Genomic DNA, 26,751 nt, shown 5'->3' on the forward strand with positions numbered 1-26,751 from the left:
TATACATTTTCACTCTTTTCTTTGTCCTCAGCTTTTTCAATGCCAAAAATTGTAGATATTTAAGGTGTACAACATGATGCTTTCATCTACGTATGCATTGTGAAATGGTTACCACAGTCAAGCTAATTAACACTTTTCATCAACCTTAAATAGTTACCTTTTTTCGTGTGTGTGGTGAGAACACTTTTTAAAAATTGTAGTATAATTGACATATAACATTTTATTAGTTTCTGGTGTACAACATAACAACTCAATATTTGTTTATATTGCAAAATCATCACCACAGTAAATCTATTGAACATCCATCAGTATACATAGTTATAAATTTTTTTTCTTGTGATGAGAACTTTTAAGATTTATTCTCTTAGCAACTTTGACATATGCAGCACATATTTATAGTCACCATGCTGTACATCACATCCCCAGGACTTACTGTTTTGTAACTGGAAATGTGTACCTTCTGGTCACCTTCACCCATGTCGCCCACCTCTGACTCCCCACTTCTGGCAGGCTACCGGTCTTTTCTGTGAGCTTGGTCTTTTTGTTTCTGTTTTAGATTCCATATGTAAGTGCAATCATAATGACATTTATCTACTCTGTCTGACTTATCTCACTTAGCACGTTCTCAAGGTCCATCCATATTGTGGCCAATGAAGAGACTTTCCCCCTTTTTTATGGCTGAGTAATATTCCTGTGTGTGTATACATACATACATACGTACATACCACATTTTCTTATCTGTTCATCCACTGATGGACACTTAGGTTGTTGAGAACACTTTTTAAGATGTATTCTCTTAGCAAATTTCAAGTATGCAACAACACAACATTGTTAACTTGAGTCAATATCCTATACGTTAGATCCCCAGGACTTATTCATCTTATAACTGAAAGTTTGTACACTTTGACCAACATCTTCCCATTTCCCCACCCCCAGCCCCTGGCAACCACCCTTCTACCCTCTGCTTTTCTGAGTTGACCTTTTTCAGATTCCACATTATAAGCAAGATCTTACATGTTTTTAATATGTGGCATTTCCTTCTCATTCTTCTTTGGAGTGTCCATTTTTCTGCTTACACTGCCCCCTCTACTCTTGGGTGTTGTCTCCTTTTCCCCTTAGCGCCTTTAACTATTTTTAAAAAATATTTATTTATTTTATTTATTTATTTTCTTGTCTGTGTTGGGTCTTAGTTGTGGCATGCGGGATCCTCATTGTGATGCGCGGGCTCTCTAGTTGTGGCGCACGGGCTCCAGAGCGCATGGGCTCTGTCGTTTGTGGGATGCAGCCTCTCTAGTTGAGGCGTGGGGGCTCCATAGTGGCGGCGCGCGGGCTTAGTTGCCCTGCGGCATGTGGGATCTTAGTTCTCTGACTCGGGATCAAACCCGTGTCCCCCGCACTGGAAGACGGATTCTTAACCGCTGGACCACCAGGGAAGTCCTGTGCCTTTAGCTATTTATCATAGTTACTTTAAATTCCCTGTCTGGTAATTCCAACATCTGTGTCAAATATATGAGTCTTATTTTTTACTAGCAGGGGCTAGAGTGGGAGAAATGCCCTTTCCCCAGGTAGGACAAAGCTCTGTTAAAATTTTTACTCCTGAGGGTCCGTCTTTGGATAGAGTACACTTTGGGCATATTTCACAATTGTTACTCTTCCCCTCCTGCAGCCAGAACCACAAGGGGATTTTTGTTGGCTCTTCACTGTGAGACCCTGGTGTGGTTCCTGGATTAAAGCCCATGAAAGTATGGGCCCCCCTAAAACCTCCGGCCCTGGGACTTTCCTCACTCTTTTTTTTTTTTTTTTTTTAAGTGGTAGGTTTCTGCTTTTAAGATTTATTTATTTATTTTTATTGATTGATTGATTGGTTGCTATGTTGAGTCTTCGTTTCTGTGCTAGGGCTTTCTCTAGTTGCGGCAAGTGGGGGCCGCTCTTCATCGCGGTGCGCGGGCCCCTCACTATCGTGGCCTCTTTTGTTGCGAAGCACAGGCTCCAGACGCGCAGGCTCAGTAGTTGTGGCTCACGGGCCTAGTTGCTCCGTGGCATATGGGATCTTCCCAGACCAGGGCTCGAACCCATGTCCCCTGCATTAGCAGGCAGATTCTCAGCCACTGCGCCACCAGGGAAGCCCTTTCCTCACTCTTTTGCTTGTACGTCCACACTCAGCCCCCAGCAGTTCCTTAAATTACCACTTAAGTGTTTCTGCTCACAGCTTCTGCTCCAGGTGAGCAGATCTCAGCTTCAGCTCTGTGGGTTTTCCAGTGTCTCTTGATGTTGGAGGGGTAATTTTTCCTGTGACCTCAGTTCTCTGATAGGTCCTAGAAAACTCATTGATTTTCTGTTTTTCAACTTTTTCTTGTAAAAATAGTAGTGATGACTTCTGAGTTTTTTACATGTTGGAACTGAAGTTCCAGTAGCTTCCCGTATGGAACAGGCCTACTCATTCTTGTTTTATGAAGGTATTTGTATGAATTTTGCTGTTTAGAATAAAATCTAAAATAATAATATAATAAAAACAATTTATTAATTATATTTGGGAATCAGCTTTAGTTTTATTCATTAACACATAACTGTTTATGGAATCAGTAAGTTAACCTATGCCCAGGAATTTGAAAGTAGATCACAGAGATCTTAATTAACAACATACCTGTCTTATACAGCTTTTTCAGTTCTGCTAGATGTTGAATGAATTTGACTATTTTATCATGTCTGTTTCTAAACTTAATTTATATTGGAAATTGCCCTATTGAAAATAAAAAACCCTTTGACTTTAAAAAAATGTCTTAAAATAAATGAGAGCATATTTCCTAATGTAAGATTGAGATAAGAGTCTAGTAATAAAATGTAAGACCCAGAATAATTGTTAAATATCATATTTCAGATTTTATCCCATTCTAGTAGATAAGTGCTTCCCTAGCATTATTACATTTTAAAAGCAGGGCAGTGAAGTAAGTCAGACAGAGAAAGACAAATACTGTATGATCTCACTTATATGTGGAATGTAAAAACCAAAAACCAACCAAAAACTGAACTCATAGATACAGAGACCAGATTGGTAGTTGTCAGAAATGGAGGGCTGTGTGTGTGTGTGTGTGTGTGTGTTTGTATAATGGGTGGAGGTGGTCAAAAGGTACAAACTGCCAGTTATAAAAAAAAAAAAAATGTAACTGTGTAGTGATATTTTGTCTATGTAATATTTAAGCAGAGAAGAACCTTATAAATTGAAGACTAGCTATTAGATGTTTGATAATCCCCTGTTGAAATTGGAGTATAGGTGGCTTTTGGGGACATGGTTTGCCCACTGCCACTGTATGTATATCTGATAGAATTTGGGCATTTTCTTTGTAGGCACACGAGGCAGCATCGGAAGCCAGAGCCAGTCCAGAGATGAGTGATCGAATACAGCAATTGGAGAGAGAGATTGCCAGGTACAAAGATGACTCTAGCAAGGCCCAGGCAGAAGTTGACCGCCTCTTGGAAATCTTGAAGGAGGTGGAGAGTGAGAAGAATGACAAAGATAAGAAGATTGCTGAGTTGGAAAGGTAAGGAAAGGGAAGCTGAAGAGGCACTCTCTATGTCAGAGAGGTTGAAGGATGGTTTTAAAACTATGTACTTTTCGGGACATATTTTTCCAATATATCTGCCTCTCTGAATTTACTTTATTACCTACTTTTTATTCTAAGTCAGTGTAACTTCACTGTTGCAGTCTCTGAATGGCAACATGGAGTGGGAATAGATTGGGAAGCTATGGACTTCAGCATCATTGATTGGAAAGAGAAAGTATTCATTGATTAAGAAGTTAAAGTTTTCTACTGGCTAATCAAGAGAGTGCAGATAGCCACTTGCTCTCTCATTATTTATTTATCTGTTTAAGGAACAAATGAACCTCAAGTTTAAGGAGTTAAAATTTTTAATTGGTTTAGACCTTTTATGTTGAGCCGTTGCTCTTTTGGGCTGTGAATTTTTAGACTCTGTATTGTGGAGAAGCAAGCTATTACATTGGTACATCGGTCAAATTTAGAAGGAGGGACATTTTGAGGACAAGTTAGGAGACTTGGATGTGATTTTTTATTGAGCTCTGACTTTGACTTCTTCAGAATGAGCTTTGTTTAAACAGAACCAGCCAGATAGCTCTCTTGGAATTTTCTTTGCCTTTTTTTCTTGTTAGGGTATTTTGTACTAAAGATAAAGCGTATGCCTCTTGGCCTCTTCCTTTACACCATGTATTTAACATAAATTCACAAGTGCATAGAAATAGTTCTTCCAGTAGAACTGCATTAATCACTGTATTCTGAACAGTCAGAGAGACTGGCAGTGACAGAATGAAGTCATTAATCCGTGTGACTCCTTTGAGCCTGATTCTTAGAAGAATTTTATTTTCATGCTCTTGAATGTTGGGAAGTAGTAGACTACTTTCATAAGTTGTTTACTAAGTTTTAAATTTTTAGGATATTGGTAGACTTGATATTTTCCCCTAGAAGTAACTTTTTCCTCTTGTTCTGTACCCATAGAATTTTGATTTTCAAAAAACTAAAAGGGTCCAACCCTCACAATTCTTCTTCACTAAGTTGAAAGTGTGAATAAATGAGCTGATCACCTACTCATTTGTTTCCTCTTATTTTGATATTAACTCTATTCATGTTTTCTGGTCTGGTTCTGGATAAGATGGGTGGATAAAGTTCTTTAAGTCAGAATTAACAAATTATCAGAGTCTCAAGATTAGATTATGTATGTTTTTTGTACATCTTCTCTGTTTGCACTGCATCTTTACCCCCAGCACACGTGCACGTGCACACACACACACACTCTCTCTCTCGTTACATACTTACATAAGTACATGCCTTTCTTTGCTTTTGTGTCACCCTGAAATCAACAGCAGTACTTCATAGATGTAATTTATTTTTATTTTATTTATTTATTTATTTATTTTTTGAAATCAGACTTTTATTCAAATCTTAATTTCATAGATTTTAAAATACGATACTTCTGATGGATTAGTGGCTTCCCACTAAATGTATTTCAGTCTTTCAGAAATTTCTTGATAAAGTTTTATTTTTCAGTTTGATTTTTTTGTGTTAGAACTCTGCATTGAAATTTTTGCTTGCTAGTCCAGATACCTTGCTTGAAAAATGTTTCAATTCATTTTTGGACCCAGTACTGATTTTGGGAGATGGACGTGATTTGAACGAGAGTAAGAAATAGAATTAAATCTATATTTGATATCCAAAGCACACCAGATAGCTTTTATTAGCCACTATATTTCTCACATTTTGGGAAAGAGTTGTAAATGATCTGTTCTTTCCACAGAATATTACTTATAAATTTGAACAAGTACTATGGAATTTTGTCCTCTGGTCATGTAACATTGTAATCTTATTTTAAGATTCGACACACAGTTTCCTGGCTACCAAGAAAAGAAACAGTTTTAAAAACTCAATTGCTACTGGCTTTGTAATTTGTTATTGAGCAGCATAGTTTAAGAGGGGAATAAAAGATGATTGGAATTATTTTATGCCTTTTCTTCCCAGAGTTTTAGTACTGAGCTGCGTGTGCGTGGCTGCTGTGTTTCTTACTAACCGTTTGCTTCTTATGTTGCTATTCCACTATTTCCTGGGTGTGGGTGTCTGGCTCCCTGTCATTCATCATCTGAGTTTCTTCACCTTTCTTTTGGCTTGTCTTATCCTGGTCCTATTCCATTGGGGTTTTGGTCTCTGTGTCTGTCTGTGTTCATATCCCTCTTGGCCATGCTGTTTCTCAGAAAGCCAGCCTCCCGCACTTTGTACCTTCCACGCCACATTTCTGTCCCTGCACCGTCGGGGGGGTTTGTTTTGGGACTTCCTGGGAAAGTGAGTGTTAAGTAAGGCTACAGTTCTGTACTAGAGGAGTTGCTGCTGCCACTCTTGCGGCTGCTGGGGCTTGCTGGGGGTTTTGCTTGATCAGAATTAAAGACCAGCCGGTTATATATCCAGTTGAACAGTACCTCTTAGGTCCATTGCTTGTGGATAAAGTATGTGTTCTCTCTGGTAAGATTCTGATATTGTTGGATATAATTGTCTTATTCTTGGTTTCTAGCCCATCTTTTATGTGGTGGTTCTTTTGCTGGAGTGCCCTTTAAGTAGTAGCCTCTCAGGCGATGCAGCTGTAGTGCCACACCCTGATTCAGGAAGTAGCATGCATTTTTACTGGGTGTTCAGCCACCTTCTGAGTGCAAAAATGACAGCAGAATGTTATCATTGGGCTAAAGAAAATTCTTATTATTCTTTTAAAATTTCCTAGTACTTATGTAAGATTCTCCAATATTAATAGGTTTAGATTAAATCATGAAGAATTCCCAGACTTGTTCTTTGTGGTCTTGAGAAAAACAAATAGTCCCTTACACTGCTCTTACAGAACAATAGTAGTTCCTGTCAAATGATTTAGTGTTGTACCAGTGTCTTGAGCTACTGCAATTTTAAAACGAGGATTATGTAGGCCTACCCATACGTGTGCAAATACAAAATATTTTTCCCAATTAAATCGAAGAAGTACTATTTCTAAATTTATATTCCGTACTGTGGTGTGTATCAGTTGGAGTTCAACCAGAGAGGCAGAACCAGTAGGAGAGATACATACATATATTTATATATATATGATACATATAGATCCGTTTTATTACAAGGAATTGTCTTGCATGATTGTCAGCAGCTGGCTAAGCGAGTCTGAAATGTGTATGGGAAAGCTGTCAGGAGGAGATCACCTGCAGGATAGAACTCCCGTGGGCATGGGCCAGAACGGTGGTCCGCAGGCAAAATTTCTTTTCTTTCCTTGGGAAACCTGCTTTTAGGGCCTTCCAAAGAATTGAGATATGCCTACTTCGATTATCTGGGATAGTAATCTCCTTTACTTAAATGGATTATAGGCTTTACTTATATCCGCAAAATACCTTCATAGCAACATGTAGATTAGTGTTGGATTAAGTTAACTGGGTGCTGTAGCCTACCCAGGTTGACACTTCCAGAAAGTCATCACCTGGTGGTTCTGGATAGTCTCCACAGATGATTTTAAGGGAGAAAATAATAGTAAAAACAAACCTAAAGATTGACATGTTATATAAGTAGATTGATTTCGATTAGCATGAGGAACCCAAAATGTAAATTGAATATTTCTCTTCTAAAGTGAGCATATTATGGTTTCTATTTAGATGCATGACGAATAGCCTTTTCTTTGGCATAATGTTTAAAATGTTTAGTAATGTAGGCTGATGAAATTCTGATAGTAGTATCTTTTCAGACTCCTGAAAGAATTGCTTGTTGTCTGCTCTTTCACTCATGTCCCTTTAGCTAAATACCCATGCCATGGCAGTATACTGGGAGCATTATCCCCCGTGCATAATTTTGCTTCTGTATTTGCTTTATTACCTTTTTTTTTCTGATACGGAAGCACTAATGAATCTGCAGAGTTTGGTGTTTGCACTAGAAATCCTCAATTTACTCTAATGTGAGGTTTATTTAAATTACATTCAGCATCCCACTTAGAAACTTTGATGTTTGGAGAATGACACCCATCTTCTGATTTTTCACATAATTTAGGTATCAAGGATTGCCTTTGGTTTATGAAAGTCAGGAATTTTCAGTGATGTAAAGAATAATAGAATATTATTGTGTAACTTAAATAATTTATAAGAAATTTGGATTTACTGTATTTCCTGATTTGTGGGAATATAAAAACTGGAATTTTAATGGATGTAGGTTTCATTTGGGGTTGTGTTTTGAAATTTATAAGAGGGATTAAAAGATGAGAAGAAAGGACATGTTTTCTTAGACATGTTTAATCTTTGAAAACCCTAAAGTTCTTTTTATTCCTTATTCCTTTTACCTGGTTACTCTCCCTTTAAATATGCATCTCTAAAAACACTACTGTTAGTAAGATTTGTAGTTATCAAGCTCTTGAGAATAATAGCCAATCTGTGAGTTTAGTTTTTCTCTCCGTAACTCACTCTCCTCTTTGCCACAAAGTATACCCTTTCCTTCTTCATTAATGAATGAATGAATTTTTCTACTTAGGAAGGCTCTTATTTGCTGGTCACTGTTCTGGGCTCTGGGGACACAACAGGGAACAAAGCAAACAAAATCTCTGCCTTCAAGGAGTTTATCATCTAGCCTCAGAAGACGAAAGCTCCAGCAAGGAGCGGACTTTTCCTCTGTAGGCAATGCTGGCAGAGGCGTTCTTCCACGGCTTGCCGGTACCTAGACATTTCAGTGAGGAGGTTTCCATTTGCGGTCTGGTTGAGCTCTCCTGGGAAGTAATACTTAACGTACTCAATTAATGTGTGCCCCAGGATACAGAATTATTACGGAAAAGGGGCTTCTTGTTGAACTTCAGACTCTTAAGTCTGGTCTTCTAATTTTTGTGACCAGTATTAAATGATAATGGCTTGAGAGGTTGTTTGGATAGAAGGCTAGCAGGTTGTTTTGGATCCTAGGCTCCTAATTTTAGGTCCTAGAACTGTAGCGTAGATGGAGATGTAAAATGGAGAGGGAAAGCCAGGATAGTGTGCTGCTACTGGTACTATTCTGACAAAGGCAAGAGAACCAGGAATCAGTGTTGTTATTTACATACATACACACACACACACACACACACACACATAATACACACACACATGTATAGGTACATAAGCACATTTTGGGGCCAGTCTCGTAAGTAGATTTATATTAGGTTTTTATTAGGAGGAAACTTAGTTTTTCTGCTTTGTGATGGTTGCTTTCATTTTCTTTGCTAACTGTCTTTTCCAGACCTCATCTAGAACTATTAGTTCTAGGCTTTTACATCATGATTAAACTTAAATTTTGTGGACTAGCAAGAAAACTTAACCTGTGTTTATAATGTTTCCAAGGGAACTACATTCTGGTTTATAAACAACTGGCTCTATTAAAAAACTGGTATATGATGTATTCATAAGATTTGGAGCTGCTTGATTTTTTTTTTTAAAGCAAGGGTGTTCCCAGTTTGCTCAGGATTCAGGCTCAAGGTAGTTAGCCCCTGAATTAACTGTCTAAATTGCTACAGCAGTAACTGTTAACCTCATTTTGGTAAGTGAGAGGAATCTATACTTCTGTAGTTCAAGATCAACATAATGAACTGAGCTTGAACACAAAGAATGGGGTCGTTTTCCCATCATGCCGGGAGTGAGATTTAGTCTGTGGTGTTATTTGCACGCGTGCATGTGTAAGAGAAAGTACTTCTCTGGTGGTATTTGGAGAATTTAGGGAAGATAGTTGCTAGGCTTATAAATCCTCATGGCTCGAGGATATGACCTTTTAAGTTTTTTTATTTGCTTTTAAAGCTTACTAGTACCTGAAATTTTATGTAATGAAAATGGAGTTATTTTTATTTTTTATAAATCTTTCAAAATGTGTTGGCAAACTTAGAGTTTACAAGATATTTCCAACTTTTGGTCTGATATTAGTAGATTTAACTCTTTGTTTTCTTTAAAACTGGGCTTTAGAATTAGGAGATGAATGCTTTTTTGTTATCTGCTTTTTCTGAGTATTTTCTCTTTGACTAAAATTTCTTTCCCCTTATTCATTTGTGGGGATTTGACCCCTTTTAATTGTTATCTTTTTTTGGGGAAAAAAAAAACTTTACTGACCTCTCTTAGGTAGTAATGTCTCTTTCCTTTTTTTTTTTTTTTTTTTTGTGTGTGTGTGTGCTTTTGTTATAGTATCTATCACATTCTGTCCCAGGACTGTACATTAAAACATAGAGACACAGCTCCTTTCTCATTTTACTGTCTAATCATCCCACATTTCTTCACTTTTATCTTTCCATCCTCCGCACATTCAGACCGTTGATCAAACAGATGGAGATTTAATAGTCCCTTATACCCTTGTTTGTTATATTGAATATATTTTTATATTTGTTTCTTCTATATGTTTGTAATATGTTTACCATTGCCCATATACTTTTCTTTCTGTAAAAATATAAGTAAACGCATATGCATTAAATATTCTTATTTAATATAATTCAGTAGGATTACTTTTCTATCTGCAGGTTAAACAAAAGTATAGATAACCTCTCTCCTCTTCTGTCACAGTGAAATACCAATTCTAACTTGTATTTTTACATTTTAACATCACTGAAACTGGGATACGTGAATAAATAATGGCGTGATTTAATTGGTATATATTTTTTTATTTCTTGGTAATACATAAAGTAATGGCACATCTTCCTTTGGTGAATTGATATTGAAGATGTGCGCAAAGAGAGTGAATAAAATTATTTCAGTGACTGGGGGTGGAAGGAAGTATTTCCAAATTAACGTTATCTTCTCATGTATTCCATTTTCAATGTGTGTAACCAGATGAATATGTTTACTATTATCATTAGATATTTGACTGTTTTAACTGCATCCTGAAAGTTTACTTGCTTAGGTTGACCTAAAATTTTTGTTGACATTTTCATTTGGAAAGTGGGTTTTATGTTTGTGATTTTATATTGGTATCACAGTATATTCAGGCATCTATGGCACAGTATAACCTGAGAATATAAACCTACATATTTAATCTTCATATTTGTAAATATTTTTTCTGTAAAGAAATCCCGAATTGATCATTCAGCTTAATGTCTTCAGAAATCTCCCATAGGGAAATTAATATTAAGCTGTATATAGATTTGGCGTAAACTAGTAGAGGAAAATGGTTCCTTAAAGCATTTCCTTACTTTTAAATTTATAGTCATGTATCTTTGATCCACGAAGGACAGTGTTGGTGAATGTGGTCTTGACGTAGCTGGAATAGAGGAGAAATGAGTGTGGTGACTGTGTGTGCTTTCTTGAGGGAGAATGGGTTGTGTTTAAAAAAATGAAAAGAAAAAGGGAAAACGAGATGCTGCGAGTGTTGTAACGGAAGGCGACTGGTTCTTTATCAGATCCTGCTGGCTTCAGCTTGCTTTCTGGAGGGGGGCGGGGGGGGGGCGCTTGTTTCTTCCTTCTTCCTCCTAGATGAATTTCACTGATTTCATTTAAAAGAAGAATAAATCACACCGCTTTACATAGTCAGTTCTATTAGGCCATCTTCCTAAAGTTTCTTGTGGGCACAGCACCTTATAATTTATTACAGTCTTGATAGAAATTTTGGTGGTTACCTCAAGTTTTTACTTGACACTGGAAACATTAGAATTATATATAGTTATTCTATATGCAGATTTTTCTTCTCCTAAATTTATTTTCCCAAGAGCTAAAGTTTGATGCCAAAGTGAAATATGACTCCTGAACTGTAAAATAGTTAAAAAGATCCTTAAGGTTGCTCACTCTCGACAGGAATAAGCTTAATTTTTCTTTTTTCAGGGATTTTCTCGTGTCTCATATAAAACTTTGCATCTATATGAGATTTCAGTGAGTGTCATCATTGATCTAAAATTATTCTAACGTAATGTGTCATAACCAACAAAAATAAAAAAGATCATTGGGAACAGTCATTTAGATAAATGACTGGCCTCTCTTTGACTTTGAACATTGTCTGCATTCTACACTGTTTTCCAAATGCCAAAGATCCTTGGATTTTTGTAGATCCCTTCAGGAGTCTGTAAGCATCATAGGACATATAAAGTATGTCCAGGAGGTGTGTCAGCAGACCTACATTCCTCTCACGGATCCACCACGTATTTGCTGTGTGGTTGTGAGGAGTTTTGTTTGTCATTTTGTTTCTCTGTTTTTCATCTATTTATCTTAGGTGATGGCGATCATAAATCTTGTTATCCTTGCCTTTCATTACTCTGACAATGAGTTTTAAAAAACTCTCGTTTTAGTACTGAAATATTAGAAAACATTAAAGTGCAAGTTGAAATGGTGCTTGCATTCAAGAAATAAACTTCTTGCTTTAGATTCTTAAAGTAAAATTTAGATCCTGAAGGTGAGCTGGATGGCACTGGCTGTTAGAAGTCTTAAGTATTTGGAGGATAATATCGATACTACTTTCAATGAAATTGATTAATTTTTAAAAAGGGAAAACTGCCTGTTGTTATGAAAAGCAGTAATGAACCTCAGGGGCTTCGTGCTGGGGTAGGAATATGAAGCATGGCTACTTTGCATCTCTTTCTGCTGAGCAGTATTGGAAATGAATTGATGTTTATAGAGCCATATAGTCTTCATTATTGCTTTTAGATTGCGCCTTTGGGGGTGGATTTGATAGATTTGGAATGAGAAATAATGGGTGTAATTAGGAAAACATTATTTTCACATTTGAGAAAATTATTTCAAAATTTTCCAAATGAATTAGAGTTCCGTTTTCTACAGAATAACTGAAGCTGTCAGTGTTTTTCTGCTTTTGCTCCTGGATGACTTGGGTCTAAGACATGGACTGGGGTGGGTAAAGGAGTTGTCAGTTCTAAGATGGGTGTGTATAGAACTAAGCTGACTGACGTTGTAGGATCACAGTTAGCTACTTAAACGAGAAGGGGAGCAGCTAGCCTTCTTTTCTTTTCCTTTGGGTTTAAGAAACTACTTTTTTTCCTGCCCTAGGAAATGGTAAATTTTAGACAAAATTTGTTCTTTTAGAAACTTACATTAAGGTACAGTGGTGTAATCTAATATGAAAATACACTTGTTGAAAATCTGAAATTACTAATTTTTGTTGCCAGTGCAGAATCTGTGTGACTCCTTTCCCTTCTCTAATCCTGTGCTTTATATTTTGTCTGTGTCTGTGAATAATATTATTTCTGAATATCGCCCTCACTAAGTTTTTTCTAACGTTCTCTTTCACACTTTCTTCCTGGATTTGTTGTTTCCTTCAGTCTCACCTCAAGGTCAGTATGCTTGTCCTAAAACAAAGATATGTAACAGAACATTGTATACTAACGTTGTCTTGAATTCCTATAAGCAACTGAAATGATGGAACTTATCCCAGGAATGAGATGTCTAGAAATTCAGTGATGAGTGCAGAAGATGTCATGAATCTTAGATTTATCGGAAGAGTGGATTCACGGTTCTGTGCTTCAAAAGATAGTGAGAGTGGTCAGAAAGCGAGAATCAGACTGACCAGGTTTGGACTGAGAGAGAAACGAAGATGAAAGGAAGCCACTAGAGGAATGAGGAGGTGAAAAATATTGCTTTAATTTTATTCTATTTTCATCCAGAGACATTCTGGCTGTTATAGGGAAGATTAACCAAGATGGCGGAGTAGAAGGACGTGCTCTCACTCCCTCTTCGAGAGCACCAGAATCACAACTGGCTGCTGGACAATCATCGACAGGAAGACACTGAAACTCACCAAAAAAGATACCCCACATCCAAAGACAAAGGAGAAGCCACAATGAGACGGTAGGAGGGGGCGCAATCACAATAAAATCAAATCCCATAACTGCTGGGTGGGTGACTCACAGACTGGCAAACACTTATACCACAGAAGTCCACCCACTGGAGTGGAGGTTCTGAGCCCCACGTCAGGCTTCCCAACCTGGGGGTCCGGCAACGGGAGGAGGAATTCATAGAGAATCAGACTTTGAAGCCTAGTGGGAATTGATTGCAGGACTTCGACAGGACTGGGGGAAACAGAGACCCCACTCTTGGAGGGCGCACACGGAATAGTGTGCACATCGGGTCCCGGGGGAAGGAGCAGTGACCCTGGGGGAGGCTGAACCAGACCTAGCTGCTAGTGTTGGAGGGTCTCCTGCAGAGGCGGGGGCTGGCTCTGTTTCACCGTGGGGACAAGGACACTGGCAGCGGAGGTTCTGGGAAGTACTCCTTGGCGTGAGCCCTCCCAGAGTCTGCCATTAGCCCCACCAAAGAGCCCAGGTAGGCTCCAGTGTTGGGTTGCCTCAGGCAAAACAACCAACAGGGAGGGAACCCAGCCCCACCCATCAGCAGTCAAGTGGATTAAAGTTTTACTGAGCTCTGACCACCACAGCAACAGTCAGCTCTACCCACCATCAGAGCCTCCCATCAAGCCTCTTAGATAGCCTCAACCACCAGAGGGCAGACAGCAGAAGCAAGGAAAACTACAATCCTGCAGCCTGTGGACCAAAAACCACAGTTACAGAAAGATAGACAAGATGAAAAGGCAGAGGGCTACATACCAGATGAAGGAACAAGATAAAACCCCAGAAAAAACAACTCAATGAAGTGGAGATAGGCAACCTTCCAGAAAAAGAATTCAGAATAATGATAGTGAAGATGATCCAGGACCTCGGAAAAGGAATGGAGGCAAAGATTGAGAAGATGCAAGAAATGATTAACAAAGACCTAGAAGAATTAAAGAACAAACAAACAGAGATGACCAATACAATAACTGAAATGAAAACTACACTAGAAGGAATCAATAGCAGAATAACGGAGGCAGAAGAACGGATAAGTGACCTGGAAGACAGAACGGTGGAATTCACTGCTGCGGAACAGACTAAAGAAAAAAGAATGAAAAGAAATGAAGACAGCCTAAGAGACCTCTGGGACAACGTTAAACGCAACACCTGCAGAGCTGGTGCCCAGGCAGGGTGAGCTCTGGAGGAGAAGGCTTCCAGAGTCCCCAACAGTCTCCGCACGGTGGCCCATCCGGTGCCAAACACCTGCCACCCACAGCGAGAAGTCCCAGCTGCTAGAAAATCCAGAAGGGTTCGGGCTCTTTGCCCTTGGGCCGGGTTTCTCCACGGGCTGGGCTTGCCTGTGGCCCCCGCCCCCGCCTGCCCTTGCCCTGTGACACGTACAATGGAATGTCACAGCACCAGGCTGAGCTGTCCAGTGCGTGCTAGACCTCGAGAAGAGTCAGAAGCTAGGGAGAAGCTCTCCCACTTTCACTCTCTTTTCTCAGATCAGGCAGGCAGCAGCTCTGATATGGAAGCTATGGACACCACACCTCCTTCCCAGGCCGGCATTGTCCATTCTGCCCCCGTTTTCCCCGGCCCCCCATTTACGGCTTCGGCTGCCATTGGTCATTCAGCAGGCAGCACCTCTGACCCCGAAGCTATGGACACCACACCTCCTTCCCGGGCCGTCACTGTCCATTCTGCCCCCGTTTTCCCCGGCCCCCCATTTACGGCTTCAGCTGCCATTGGTCATTCAGCAGGCGGCACCTCTGACCCCGAAGCTATGGACACCACACCTCCTTCCCGGGCCGTCATTGTCCAGTCTGCCCCGTCTCCAAGTAGAACCACTACCCATTGCACACCGCTGTTCCAAGTTCTGGGAACACACCACCCAGTGGTAGCAATGCCTCAGCCCGTGCCTCGACTCAGTTACCTGAAACGCCGGCCAAAAGATAGACCAACCTTTCAAAGTTATGACAGAAAGCTGAGTAAGTTTTACGCTTGGAATTGCAATTACTATTATTAACAAGCACAGCTGTAGTGCTTAGACTACAACAAGTACTATTCTAAGTGCTTAGCAAATATTAACTCACTTAATCCTCATAATGGCAACCCTATAGGTACGTAATATTCACCTTTTTTGGGGGAAACTGAGGCCCAGAGAGGTTGAATAGCTTGCCTAATGCCACACAGTAAGTAGGTGGCAAAAACCCAGGACTAAAACCAGACCGTCTAGACTTTCATCACTTTGCTGTGTCACCTTATTATAAGTTGTGGTTAGGGAAAGGACTAAACTGACAAGACTCTGAACTAGAGAAGGGAGAAATGAGAAAATGGGTGATCCTAGAAACTAGAGAGGATTTAGGCTCAGAAATTTCTGGTGATGAGACCCGGAAGAACAAGAACTTGGTTGGAATATTAACTTGGGGTAGTATCTGAATCCATTGAGAAATGGTCTTGTTTTCTTTAAAATTTAGAAAGGCCAGTTGGATGAAGATGAATGAAAAAAAAAGTAGAAAGGAAAAGAGGAAGGTGCCTTAAGTGAGACATAACCTCTTCCCTCTAAGTACTGGGGTGGGCATCCTGTGGGAAAGGATGGAGCTCTCTCTACCAGGTTTGTCACCAGGATGAACAAGGAGAAACATGGCAACCACTGTACTGGTTTTGATGATCCCTCAAAACCAAGGCTTCAGTTTCCGAGAACGACCTACAGTAGCGTACCTACCATGTGTCAGACATGCCACCAAGTGTGTTTCCAGTCACACATTTTAATTGGAGAAATAGTTCCTATGAGGTACGCAGTAGTTTCCTATGGCTGCTGTAACAAATTACGACAAATGTGCTTGCTTAAAACAAAACACACTTATTTTCTTATGGTTCTGGAAGAGAGAGGTCCAAAACCAGTTTCCCTGGGCTGGAACGAGGAGTTGACAAGGCCGTCCATCCTCCTTCTGGAGGCTCCAAGGGAGAATCTGTTTCCTTGCCAGCATTCCTTGACTTCTGGCCACATCAATCCAACCCCAACTTCATCATCACATTCTCTTTGGAGTAAAAACTCCCTCTGCCTCTCTCTTATGAGAATACCAGTGGTTACATTTGGGTCCATCCAGGTAGTCCAGGAGAATCTCCCCATCTCAAAACCCTTACTTTCATCCCACTGGCAAAGTCCCTTCTGCCACTTAAGGTGACATTCACAGGTTCTGGGGATTAGAATGTGGACATTTGGGGGCAATGGTATTATTCAGTCTACTACAAGGTAGATACTATTATCTTTCTCAGATGCAGGAAATGAACTTGAGGGAAGCAATTTGTCTCAGGTCTACAATTTCCAGAGTAGAGATTTAAATTCTGCCAGTGAGACTTTAGGACACACTCTAAACAACTTTAATCTGTGTCCTTAACTACAGCATAATCCTTGGTGAAGAGTCACACTTGGGTATCAAGACCCAATTGAATACAACACTATGTACTGTCTCACCTTTCACTTTATTTGCCTGCTGTATTCATAAGTCTTGCCCAGAGCACAAGAGTTCAGAAAATTGTTATGCAGGTTTAGTAAGAGAACGCATTTACTGTTTGATGTGCGTGGAGTAATGGAAGGTTTTTTAAAATAGAATATGCCACCAAGTAGTGTTATCACCATTTTACACATTTAAACAACCAGACAACAACAACGAAAAGCTACAGATGCAAAGGTGTCAGGGACATGTCTAAAGGTTAACTGCCAGGAAAAGGGCTGGAACCAGATGCCAGATGCCCAGGCCTGAATTCATCCTGTCCAGTCCTGATTAAGCACCTGTTCAGACGGCTTGTGGCTCATCACCCAACACCTGAGTCTGTATAGCCCAGCTTCAAGACGGAAATTAGCCGAGGGATCACAGATACTGTGCTAATCACTCATTCGTAATCTGCTAGCCCCATCCTTTGTGGGACAGAAGTGGGCACTTCTAAAATCCTTTTCTGCTTGAGAAAGAGCAGAGCAGCCTTTGCTCCTCTGGCTGTGGCCTACTGTGCTTTGCAAAGGTGATTTGGCAAGTGCAGCTGCAAACCCATCTCCAATATCACACATCTATGGAAAATTCCAGTCAGGTTTTAGACCCAGTCACAGTACATTTTCCTGAGGATCAGTAATGATTTGCTGAGGATCAGTAATGCTCTCCGTATGCTGGCTGACAAGGCCATGACCTCTGTGCTTACTATACTCCCTTTGTCAGCTCCGCTCTGACACAGTTGTCCGCGGGATTCCTTAGGAATATTGGAGGTATTTAGGCACAATTTCAGGGGCCGCTCTTGCCTGTGTCCTCTCATTTCTTAATCAACATTTCCCAGTTGAGACTATAAATAATTCAACTTGGGTGGGTTATCAGAGGCATTCTTCCCTACTCTACTGCATTTGAATCTCTGTGCTCTTCAAGTTTCACGTACGTGGCATCACATATTTCCCATCATCGCTGTTTTCAGCAGTCAGGGCTACACAGGTCATTGGCAAGTTCATTAGCCTTTCCATTTCTTTCCCTCTTGACTCTTTAAGAGTGATTTGCTAAAGACTGTCCGCTTCGATGTTTTACAAGGCTCAGTGGTACAGAGGCAATATTGGAATTCTGCCCTGGAGAAATAGACATTCTGTTAATTGTTCTCCTCCTCTTATAGAACAGGAAAGAGATGCATCTATCACACAGTTACTCAAGGTTTCTCTACTTGCATTGCCAAGGATCTTCATAAGACTGGTAATACATTTTCTGTTGGAAGGTAAGTTGCATTCCATAAAATTAAATCCACACCATATGAGAACTTTAGTCTAACCTCTCATCTATTGATTCATGAGGTTTGACTCACTGAGATTTTCCCTCCTCATACTATTGTGAAGAAAAGGAATTGTTGGCCAAATCCATGGTCAAATATTTATATTTTGTTTCCCAGTTTGTCAGTTATCTTTATGTTTGGGTTGCCTTTTGCCGTGCAGAATTCTTTAATTTTTATGAAGTCAAATCAACTCGCCTTTTTCTTTATGATATCTCAGTTTCATGTTCTGCTTAGGGACAGACTTCCTCATAACAAGAGTATGATTTCTCATCCTATCTTACATTCTTCTAGGTATTTGTTTCTTGCAATGGAATATTACCCAATGTATGCTACACATGCAGTCCTCGCTCTGAACAGTTTGCCCATGCATGAATTTCAGTTACCATGATTTAGTTAAATAATCCCAGGACCACAACAAAACCATCAAATTTCAGTTACTGCCATATTAACTGTGAGGAAGGGCATAAAGTACAAACTTCACAGCTAGTTCTTAACTCCACAAATCACCCGGGATATGACAGATGTGTATCATGGTCAGTGAACAATCAGGTCCCTTCTTTCAAAGTCTGTAGGTGATTGGTCACTGTGCATGATATTCAGTTCACATACAGACAGCAAGGTCCATGTATTGCTTAGAATTGAACCGTTTAATCTTCAAGTATTTTGGAATTTTCCAGCTTTGTTTTTGTTCTTGACTTCCAGTTTGACCTCGCTGCAGTCTGAGAACAGACTTTATATGATTTCTGACATTTTAAATTTGTTAGAGTGTGTTTTATGGCCTAGAATGTGGTTTGTCTTCGTGTGTACTTCATGTGAGCTTGAGACAATGTGTATTCTGCTGTTGTTGAAGTAGTCTGTAGATGTTTATTATATCCATTTGGTCGATGGTGTTGCTGAATTCAGCTATGTCTGTACTGATTTTCTCCCTGATGGATTTGTCCATTTATGATAAAGCGGTGTAGAAATCTCCAGCTATGATAGTGGATTTCTCTCTTTCTCCTTGCAGTTCTATCAGTTGTTGTCTCACGAATTTTGATGCTTTGTTGTTAGGCACATAAACATGAAGAATTGTTATGTCTTCTTGGAGAATTGACCCCTTTATCATTATGGAACGTCCCCCTCTTTGTCTGATAATTTTCTTTGCTCTGAACTCTGCTTTGTCTGAGATTGATACAGCTTCTCAAACTTTCTTTTAATTAGTGTTAGCATGATGTAGCTTTCCCCAACCCTTTACTTTTAAGCTATATGTGCCTTCATATTTAAAGTAGATTTCTTATATTTGGATCTTGTTTATTGATCCTCTGTGACCATCTCTGTCTTTTAACTGGCGTATTTATACCATTGGTATTTAAAATGATTATTGATATCATTGGATTAATACCTACCATATTTGTTACTGTTTCATATTTATTGCCAGTGTTCTTTGTTCCTTTTTTACATTCCACTCTTTTTCTGCCATTTCTCGGTTTAATCAAGCATTTTATATGATTCACTTTTCTCTTCCTTGAAAATCCAGACACGATGCACTGGTGAAATTCACTGCAGTACATAGTCCTTTAGAGATGTGGCGTTATAGAAGCATTGCATAGTCTTATGATTAGGTCTCAGTCTTATAATGAGCATGTGCTCCTCAGCTATGAATGTCACAAGTGCCTCTCAGTATTTTCCCTCACCTTAGGTGAAACACAATGGCCGGCAGGGGTCACGGTAGGATATTTCCCTTCCCCCAGGTCAGTTAGGCTCTGACAAAACCCCATACGTTAGGCCTCTGGTAAAACAGTTTCTCCTGAGGGCAGGCCTTATGAAGAACAGCAGAATGCTCTGGTGTATTTCAAAATTGCTCCTTTCACCCTGCCCCTGCCAGAATTCCAAGGGGATTTTCCTTTGACCTTCACCTGGTAGTCACAACCTGGTAGAGCTCAAGAGACAAAAGTCGCAAAAGGATAGGGGCTTCCCTGGAGTTTTTACCTCACAGACTTTTCCACACAAGCCTCCAGCAATCCTTCAAATATAGTTCAGGTTTTCCTACCTCACCATTGCTTTCCACAGAGATTTCTGCTCTTGGGTTTCTGTTCCGGTAAGTTGTTACTCTCTGTATCTGCCATCTGCCTCTCCAATTTTGGGCACGGTGATTTTTCCTGTGACCTCACTTCTCTAATGAATCTAAGAAGAATTGTTGATTTTTCAGTGTGTCCAGATATTTACCTGTTAGGACAGAGTGGCAACTTCCAAGCTCCTTCCTTGCTGGACTCAAAACTAGAAGTCTCATAAGTTTTTTACAGTGGAATAAAACATGTTAATTTTCAATACTTCTAATGTTTTAGGTTGCACTGTATTAACTAAATGCAAGATTTACTAATTTTTTTAAGTCTATCTATAACTTTATAACAAACAAGGAAGTTTCTGGTGTTTTTGTCAGAAAGATTTTAAGGTCATAGAACAATAATATTTTCCCCATCAATCACTGAGATCAACTTTGCACAGTTCAGCTTCTATGATCATTTTTATAGCTCCACAGTGAAGACAGCCTGTACTTTATTTACCCTATATTTTATTTCTCACATATACATGGGTTCCTACTCTGCTTTAATAATCTACTGATGTACTGTTACAGCGTATTAGATTCTTTTAAACTGCTGAAATTTGGAGTGTGTTTTGATATTGGATATGGACATTTCTTTCCTCATTCCAACTTTATCCTACTTGAAAAAATCTGCTTTATGGTGATAAATCCCTCTTGATCATAATGACTTTTTAAAAATATGTTGCTGGAATCTATTTGCTAATATTACTTAGAACTTAAGATCTTCAAAGAAATGTGCTTCGTTACTTTTTGGGTAAATTTTCCATCTCTGATTTTTGTATTTAGGACTCTTCTAATTTTTTGATACATTGGAAAATAACTGATGTCTTTCTAAGGTGTATATCTTTGATTATATTTTCTAATTTCATAAAGCTACTTGTATTCTCTACTCAAAACAGGAGTAAATAATGGCTGCATATAACTAATCAATAATCAGCCATTTTGTCCAGATTTTCAAATGTGTTGGTGTAAAGCTACCATAGTATTCTTTCGTAATTAAAAAAAAAAAATTCCCTCTGTGTTATAGCTAGTCCCACCTCGATCATATTTGCCAAATATTGCTTATTTTATTGGTCTTTCTAAAGAACAAGCTTTTGGTTTTATTTGCCAAGTTTACTGCTTTTCTTCTCTATTTTTGACTTTTCTCTTGATTAATTTTGTCCTTCCACTCTTTTGGATTTACCTTGTTCTTTTTCTACGTCTACTGTCCAATACCTGTAGCTTCAAGAGCCATTTTCAACAACTCAACCAGCTCTGCCAGCTGTGTCACGCCCACTTCATCATATGCCATTAGAACTTAATCTCATACACTGGGTGAAGACTCAGCAGCCTTATTTTGCTTTCAAAATTGTTCTATGGCCTTGGATCCTTCTTCTTCTCCTAAATTACCACTATCATCAGGGAAAATTCTAGTGGGCCTAGAATTCTAGGCTTGCCTTTCCTCCAGTTTCATAATAAAAGAAAAAAACATTTCCACCCTTTTTTTGATGTTGATCGAAAATTTAGCAGCACTTCTTTGCCCTGTATTCAAATCCCGAAATATAAGCAAGCCTTCATGCACACAGGCTCACTGAAATGTCATAATTTTAAACTATGTATGACCTTGAACAGTGACCTTTCCAAATACTCCACACTCTTCCTAGGTGTTCAGAGTTTTTCATTCCTACGTCTTTTACACATGGTCGATTTGTGTCGTAAGTTCTTCCTCCCTCCCACTTCTGAGTATATATCCAAAGGAAACATCATCATTTTTGAAGAGATATCTGTACTCCCACATTCACTGTAGCATTATTCACAAGAGCCAAGGTATGGAAACAACCTAAGTGTCCATAGTAGATTAATGGATAAAGGTAATATGGTATATATATACAATGGAATATTATTCAACCTTAAAAAAGAAGAAAATCCTGTCATTTAAGTCAACATGGATAAAACTGGAGGACACTATGCTAAGTGAAATAAGACAAAGACAAATAGTGCATGATGTCACTTATATGTGGACTCTCAAAAAACAAGGAAATAAATCAACTCTTCCCTCCCTGGACATTTTCCTCAGCAGAGTCTAGCAGCCTCTACTATGAGTCTTATCTTTTTTTTTAATTGTTTGTACCAGATCACAACCCCAGGGAACCTATGTATTTACCAATGTATATCTAGATTATAGTTTACCATTGTTCTTTTTCTTTGTAATTCATTCCTTCCACTTCTGGCATCAGAACCTCCTTTTTCCTTTGGAGGAGTCCTTGTGATTCAGGTAGGCTGTGTGTCTCCTCCCTAGGCTGTGTGACTTGGGGTTGGCTAGACACAGTGTTTTATATATACTCTATATGTCCTAAGTACTTATTTCTCTGTTTTCCATCATTTTCCCTCCAAATTTTAGTGTAGTTATTTTTTAACTGACATTTGTAATCCTTTCTTTTGTTTGACTAAGGTACTGTTCAACCGATCTTCTGAGTGCTTAATTTCAGCTTTTTTAATTCTAGAAGTTTCTTTTGGTTGCATTTCCTCAAATACTTTTTGCTTAAATTGTATATGTTGTCCTTTTTTTAATACATTAATCAGAATTTTAAATAATAGTTTCATTGATATATAATTTACTTTCCATATTATTTAAAGTGTACAATTTAATGTCTTATGCATCTACCACCACCATCAATTTTAGAACTTTCATCCACCCCCCCCAAAAGAAAAAGAATCTATTATAAGTCACTCACTCCCCCATATCTCCAAACCCTAGGCAGCCACTAATATCCTTTGTCTCTACAGATTTGTCTAGACTGGACATTGCATACAAATGGAATCATACGATTACTTAGCATGTTTTCAAAGTTCATGCATGTTGTAGCATGTATCAGTACTTGATTTCTTTTTATGGCTGAATAATAGTCCATGGTGTGGATATTACTATGTTTCATTTATCCATTCACGGTAAATGGCCATTTGGGTTACTTCCACTTTGGGGCTCGTATGAATAATGCTGCTGTGGTTGGGTTTACGTGCAAGTTTTGTATGCAGGTCTAGATTTGTTTTTTAAATTAACAGACTATTTCGGAGCAGTTTCTGGTTTACAGAAAAATTAAGCAGAAAGGACAGAGTTCTCATACTTCCTTACCTCTCACCCTAGTTTCCCCTATTATTAACATCTTACATTAGCGTAATACATTTGTTATAGTTAATGAACCAATATTGATACATTATTACTAACTAATGTCCATGCTTTACTTTAGACCTCACTCTTTGTTTTGTACATTTTATGATTTTTGACAAACGTGCAATAACCTGTATCCACCATTACAGAACCATACACAGGAGTTTCTCTGCCTTTACAATTCCGGGCTTCACCCATCCTTTTCTCCCTCCCCACAACCTCTGGCAACCACTGATCTTTTGACTGTCTCCACACTTTTGCCTTTTCCTAAATTTCATACAGCAATCATATAATATGCACGTAGCCTTTGCAGATTGGCTTTTTTTCCCTTAGCAATATGCATTTAAGCTTCTTCCATGTCTTTTCATGGCTTCATAGCCTTTTCTTTTTAGCGCTGAATGCTATTCCTTTGTACGGAGATACCATAGTTTGTTTATCCATTCACCTATTGAAAAACACCTTGGTTGATTTCAAGTTTTGGCAATTATGAAAGAAACTGTTATAAACATCCATGTGCAGGTTTTTATGGGGACATAACTTTTCAGTTCCTATGGGTAAATACCAAAGAGCATGATTACTAGATCACTGTATGGTAAAAGTATGTTTAGTTCTGTAAGAAACTGCCAAGTATCCTGCTAGCAACACATGAGAATTCCAGTTGTTCTGCATCGTCAACAACTTTGGGATTTCAGTATTTGGATTTTAGCCATTTGAATAGGTGTGTAGTGGTATCTCACTGTTGTTCTAATTGAAAATTCCCTGATGACATGGAATGTGTAGCATCTTTTCATATGCTTATTTGCCATGTGTCTGTTTTCTTTGTTTAATCATAGTTGTTTTGTTTTGTTTTTTAACCGCCTACTAACTCTTGTCCTCCTGTGTCTATTTACATTGTCCTTTTTTTTTTTTTCTTTTTTTGAGCTTTTAATCATTTAGTCTTTTTCCTGGTATGTCCAATTATTTTTTATATTAAAATTGGGCTTAACTTATTTTAGGAAACTATTAAGATACCGCCACATTCTGGATGCTGTTATCGTTCTCTTGAAAAGATTTCCTTTTGCTCATGGCAGACAGTTCTATAGGGACTGGAAACCTTAGTCCATTCTCAGTTTGAGCTCATTCAAAGCTGTTTTTCAGTCTGTGTGAAGGTTGCTCTATTTCTGTCTTGTCCTTCCTCTACGGGTGTTGCCCTTTGGGATTACCATGTGAAAGTTTGGATTCTCCCTATTCCCAACTACCCTTGTATTTGTTAGGCTTTAAATGTAATGGTTCCCCCAGCCCTGTGAGACTAAGGATACGTGTAGCCTGTCATTCCATTAGTTGTTGCTTTTAGCTTGAGCTCTTGCCGTTTGGCTTCTGTGGTTAGTCTTTTGAACTCCTTGGCTTTTCAGTTCCTAGGCTGTATGAGTTGAATCAGCAAATGCCCCAAGGAGAAAAGCTGCGCCAAATGTCAAGCTCGCGTCTGTGTTTCCCTTCTCTCCAGAACTTGGCCCGCATGTCTCGGTGTCTCGCGAACATTCGGATGCCGGTGAACAGATGTTTTCTTACTTTATCCAGGTTTTCTAAAATTTCTTTAGACTTCACCTGATCTTACGTTATTACTGAACTATCATCTCAATTATCCCTAGGAAGAAAATTTACAATTTTATGTTTTATTTTTTTATTTTCTATATTAACTCAGTTTCTGTGAGACCTTTTACCTGATTGTTCAGTCTAGTTCCTGTGTTACCAGTAAGATGGAGATAGGTGGAGGCTAAGAATATTGGGGGGAAAATCACTGATGAATGATAATGTCTCGTTCTTTTTGTTTTTCCTCTCCTTATTTACTCTGGCAGCCTACATTTGCCCTTCTTGATTTGACCCAGTTGCCCAAATAAGCAACCCACTCTGGCAAAGACCTGACTTTACTCTCATAAATGTCTGCATGTTAGGATTAGCTAGATGATGAACACCATGCCGAAGTTCTTTGTGTGACCAGTCAGAATGGCCATCATCAAAAAATCTATAAAGAATGCTGGAGTGGGTGTGGAGAAAAGGGAACTCTCTTGCACTGTTGGTGGGAATGTACACTGATACAGCCACTATGGAGTACAGTATGGAGGTTCCTTAAAAAACGAAAAATAGAACTACCGTACGACCCAGCAATCCCACTACTGGGCATATAAAAAACCATTAAAAAACCATAATTCGAAAAGAGACATGTACCACCATGTTCATTGCAGCACTATTTACAATCGCCAGGGCATGGAAGCAACCTAAGTGTCCATCGACAGATGAATGATAAAGAAGATGTGGCACATATATACAATGGAATATTCCTCAGCCATAAAGAGAAATGAAATTGAGTTACTTCCAGTGAGGTGGATGGACCTAGAGTCTGTCATACAGAGTGAAGTAAGTCAGAAAGAGAAAAACAAATACCGTATGCTAACACATACATATGGAACCTAAAAAAAAAAAAAAAAAAAAATTGTTCTGAAGAACCTAGGGGCAGGACAGGAATAAAGATGCAGACGTAGAGAATGGACTTGAGGAGATGGGGAGGTGGAAGGGTAAGCTAGGATGAAGTGACAGAGTGGCTTGGACATATATACACTACCAAATATAAAACAGATACTAGTGGGAAGCAGCCACATAGCACAGGGAGATCAGCTCGGTGCTTTGTGACCACCCAGAGGGGTGGGGTAGGGAGGGTGGGAGGGAGATGCAAGAGGGAGGAGATATGGGGATATATGTATATGTATAGCTGATTCACTTTGTTATAAAGCAGAAACCAAGTCACCATTGTAAAGCAATTATACTCCAATAAAGATGTCTAAAAAAATGTTAGAGAGTAAAAAAATTCAGAAGAATTGGCCACACTCCTCCAACAGATTCTCTAACATTTAGCAGAAGAGAATTCACACTGAATCTGGTTTATGAGTAAAAGACAAGTCAACTTTAAAGTGGATCACAGATGACAACATTTCTTTTCCATGTGCCTGCTTTGGAGCCATATTTCTGCTGACCACTCAAAAACTTCCTCTTGAGTATTCTGTGATATATTAGAACCAGGAATAAGGGATGTTAGTGCTGGAAGGGTCAGCCGGTGGTCTGCCATTTAATTCACATATCCTTTCTGCACCAGACTCTTTTAAGATCATTGAGTTAGCCTAAGAATTTTGAAGCTGTGGAATTCAAGACAGTACATTACAATCTGCCAATATTACTATTCTCCTGCTCTGACATTCTCCACTGATGGACAGATGAAGGAGAAGGAAGGGCAGTCACCAGTAACTGAGAGTAAATGAAACTGGAATATTATAATTCAGTTATCATTTGAGTGACTGAATTGGCTGGCAGAGTGTTCTCCAGTTAAGGGTGAGGAAAGATTAATTCTGCACATGACACCACTACTGTATTTATACAAGTCTACTGGGACAGTTGTTTGCCTTGAATTGTTTTC

General features: G+C 39.0%; 2 protein-coding genes across 11 annotated transcripts in view; one reads left to right on the forward strand and one right to left on the reverse strand.

Moving 5' to 3' along the window:
* LOC137759783 (ELKS/Rab6-interacting/CAST family member 1-like) overlaps nt 1-26,751 on the forward strand; it is a 901,087-nt gene that overhangs the window by 144,761 nt on the left and 729,575 nt on the right. The window contains 2 exon segments of the mRNA XM_068536391.1: nt 3,346-3,539; nt 16,161-16,175. Coding sequence (XP_068392492.1) covers nt 3,346-3,539; nt 16,161-16,175 — 209 coding nt within the window.
* Nucleotides 1-26,751, reverse strand: part of LOC137759781 (ELKS/Rab6-interacting/CAST family member 1-like) — a 167,669-nt gene that overhangs the window by 64,099 nt on the left and 76,819 nt on the right. Inside the window, exon 4 of one of the 10 annotated variants that reach the window (XM_068536390.1) lies at nt 1,980-2,490. The exons of the other annotated variants lie outside the window; for them this stretch is intronic. Coding sequence (XP_068392491.1) covers nt 2,343-2,490 — 148 coding nt within the window. The 3' untranslated portion in view covers nt 1,980-2,342. Of the gene's footprint in view, nt 1-1,979; nt 2,491-26,751 lie in introns of those variants that run through there. 10 annotated transcript variants of the gene reach the window in all.

The sequence above is a fragment of the Eschrichtius robustus genome, chromosome 2 (genome assembly GCF_028021215.1).
Source record: "Eschrichtius robustus isolate mEscRob2 chromosome 2, mEscRob2.pri, whole genome shotgun sequence".
NCBI lineage: Eukaryota > Metazoa > Chordata > Mammalia > Artiodactyla > Eschrichtiidae > Eschrichtius > Eschrichtius robustus.